The sequence below is a fragment of the Sarcophilus harrisii genome, chromosome 1 (genome assembly GCF_902635505.1).
Source record: "Sarcophilus harrisii chromosome 1, mSarHar1.11, whole genome shotgun sequence".
NCBI lineage: Eukaryota > Metazoa > Chordata > Mammalia > Dasyuromorphia > Dasyuridae > Sarcophilus > Sarcophilus harrisii.
Window position 1 is genome coordinate 160,923,279 of NC_045426.1, and position 2,617 is coordinate 160,925,895.

Below are 2,617 nucleotides of genomic sequence, written 5' to 3' on the forward strand. Positions count from 1 at the left end.
AAAAGCAAAAAAAAAAAAATTGACATATAGTAATGTGTGTAATTGCAGAACAAATTGTATTTGTGTAATATGTCTGAAGATAAATAAGAGGATATTAAGGAAATATCCCTCTGGAAGGAGGGAACCTGGCTCCAACAATAAATATTCAGGTTAGATTTTAATAAAATGACACCTATGGGGATGGATGGAAGCTTTCCCCTGGTCTCTTCTGTTTTGAGAGGAGTTAGTGAAATAAAATTAGAACAAATTGTACTAAGTATGGGTTGACAGAGACTATTGATTCTGATAAAGGGAATAATGGGAAGGGATTGAAAATTGAGTGGCAATCCCATACATCTGGGCATCTCCCTTCATCAGGAAAAGTGGAAAGAATATATCAGATTCTTAAGAAACAGATTACTAAATTAATATTAAGAGACTAAATTGCCTTGGACCAAATGTATGCCTATTGTTTTGTTAAAGAATTAGAACTGTCCCCAGAAGTAATCTGGGACTCTCCTCATATGAGATTGATTTTTTTTATTTGGGAGGAGAAAGAAAAAAATGCTTTTTTGAAGCAAAGGATAAAGTTTTTAAGAAATTACAATTGGCAGAGTCCTTATCTCTTTTAGTCTGTAGTGTTGGAATCTTTACTAAAGTGTTGAGACATTTCTTTACAAAGTGTTAAAGACATTGGAGTTAATTTAATCTATTTATTTTAATCTATTTAATCTATTATAAATAATTCTATTTTGGGCCAGAACTTGAAACAAGATACTAAGTGGAATTGATTGAACAATGCTTGTGTTCACACCTTTAGAGAGCTCAAGTATCTAAGTACTCAATGGAGTTCACACGAGAATTCAGGGCTGGCTTAGTCTGAATTCACACCTCTCTCAGGACCATAATTCAGGGCTGGCTTAGTCTGAATTCACACCTCTCTCAGGCCGAGAATTCAGGGCTGGCTTAGTCTGAATTCACACCTCTCTCAGGACCAGAGAGTACTCTGGGAGATAACCCAGAATCCCTCTCCCTCCAGAAGGCGGAGTTAACCTTTGGGAGATCACATAAATGAAGGAAGCTCTTGGAGCAAAAGAGGAATTTTCTCTGGAACATCAACAGGGCTCTGAGACAGAACACTCTGGAAGATTAGAGGTAGAGAAAATGGATACAACGAATTCAACCAAATTGAATTTGAAGAAGAGGAGGAGAGAATCAACTGGACCCAATGAGGCAACAGAAGAAGATGGGGTTCTTGCCAAAATGCCTGGCTGCTTTGGCTTAAAGGAGCCAGCCCCATTTTCAGATGAAGTTGAAATTGACTTCAGTAAGCCGTATATCAGAGTAACTTTGGAGGAGGCCAGAAGAGGGACTCCTTATGATCGACCTGTAAGGGTTTATGCTGATGGCATATTTGATTTATTTCACTCTGGTCATGCCCGGGCCCTGATGCAAGCAAAGAATCTATTCCCTAACACGTACCTTATCGTGGGAGTTTGCAGTGATGAACTGACACATAATTTCAAGGGCTTCACAGTGATGAACGAAAACGAACGCTATGATGCAGTTCAACACTGCCGCTATGTGGATGAAGTGGTGAGAAATGCTCCTTGGACATTAACACCTGAATTCTTGGCAGAGCATCGGATTGATTTTGTAGCCCATGATGACATCCCATATTCTTCTGCTGGGAGTGATGATGTTTACAAACATATCAAAGAAGCAGGCATGTTCGCGCCAACACAGAGGACAGAGGGTATATCCACATCAGACATCATCACCCGTATCGTTCGGGACTATGACGTATATGCAAGACGGAACCTGCAGCGTGGATACACTGCCAAGGAACTCAATGTCAGCTTCATCAATGAGAAGAAATATAATTTACAGGAACGTGTAGACAAAGTAAAGAAGAAAGTAAAAGATGTAGAGGAGAAGTCAAAAGAATTTGTGCAGAAGGTGGAAGAGAAAAGCACTGACCTCATTCAGAAGTGGGAGGAGAAATCTCGAGAATTCCTTGGAAACTTCCTGGAGATGTTTGGTCCAGAAGGAGCAGTGAAACACATGCTGAAGGAAGGAAAAGGCCGAATGCTTCAAGCCATCAGTCCCAAGCAGAGCCCAAGCAACAGCCCCACTCGTGAACGCTCCCCTTCTCCCTCTTTTCGATGGCCCTTCTCTGGCAAGACTTCTCCACCATCCTCCCCATCGAACCTCTCACCTTCTTTTAGGAAGTGAGTTAAGGATTTGCAGATACTCACCTTGGGACCTGATTTTAGAGGAAAAGGGGGGTGAAAAATTGGAACAAGAGGTTTGGCAATTGTTAATGATGTAAAGTTACCCATGCATATATCCTATAAATAAAAGGCTATTAAATTTTAAAAAAGTGTTAAGCTACATGGAAAGAACAACTTCCTAAAAGTTGCAGATGTTCAAAAGTAGAATTGGTTGTCTTGTGAATTCTTGTCACTTGGAGTCTGAAAGTGAAGAGTGAATGACCACTTACTGGGATTATCTTAGACCAGGACTTGTTAAACTTTTTTCCACTTGTGATCCTTCTTTTCCTGAGAAATTTTTATGTGACTCTGGGTATATAGATATATAAAATAGGAATACAAATCAAACATTTATTGATCATCAT

General features: G+C 39.6%; 1 protein-coding gene across 1 annotated transcript; it reads left to right on the forward strand.

The window, feature by feature from the left end:
• The first annotated feature begins 1,129 nt into the window (after positions 1-1,129).
• Positions 1,130-2,318, forward strand: PCYT1A (phosphate cytidylyltransferase 1, choline, alpha). The gene has a single exon (XM_031966004.1). It carries the CDS (start codon positions 1,144-1,146, stop codon positions 2,212-2,214), a length of 1,071 nt encoding a protein of 356 aa, XP_031821864.1. The 5' UTR covers positions 1,130-1,143; the 3' UTR covers positions 2,215-2,318.
• Positions 2,319-2,617: the final 299 nt, after the last annotated feature.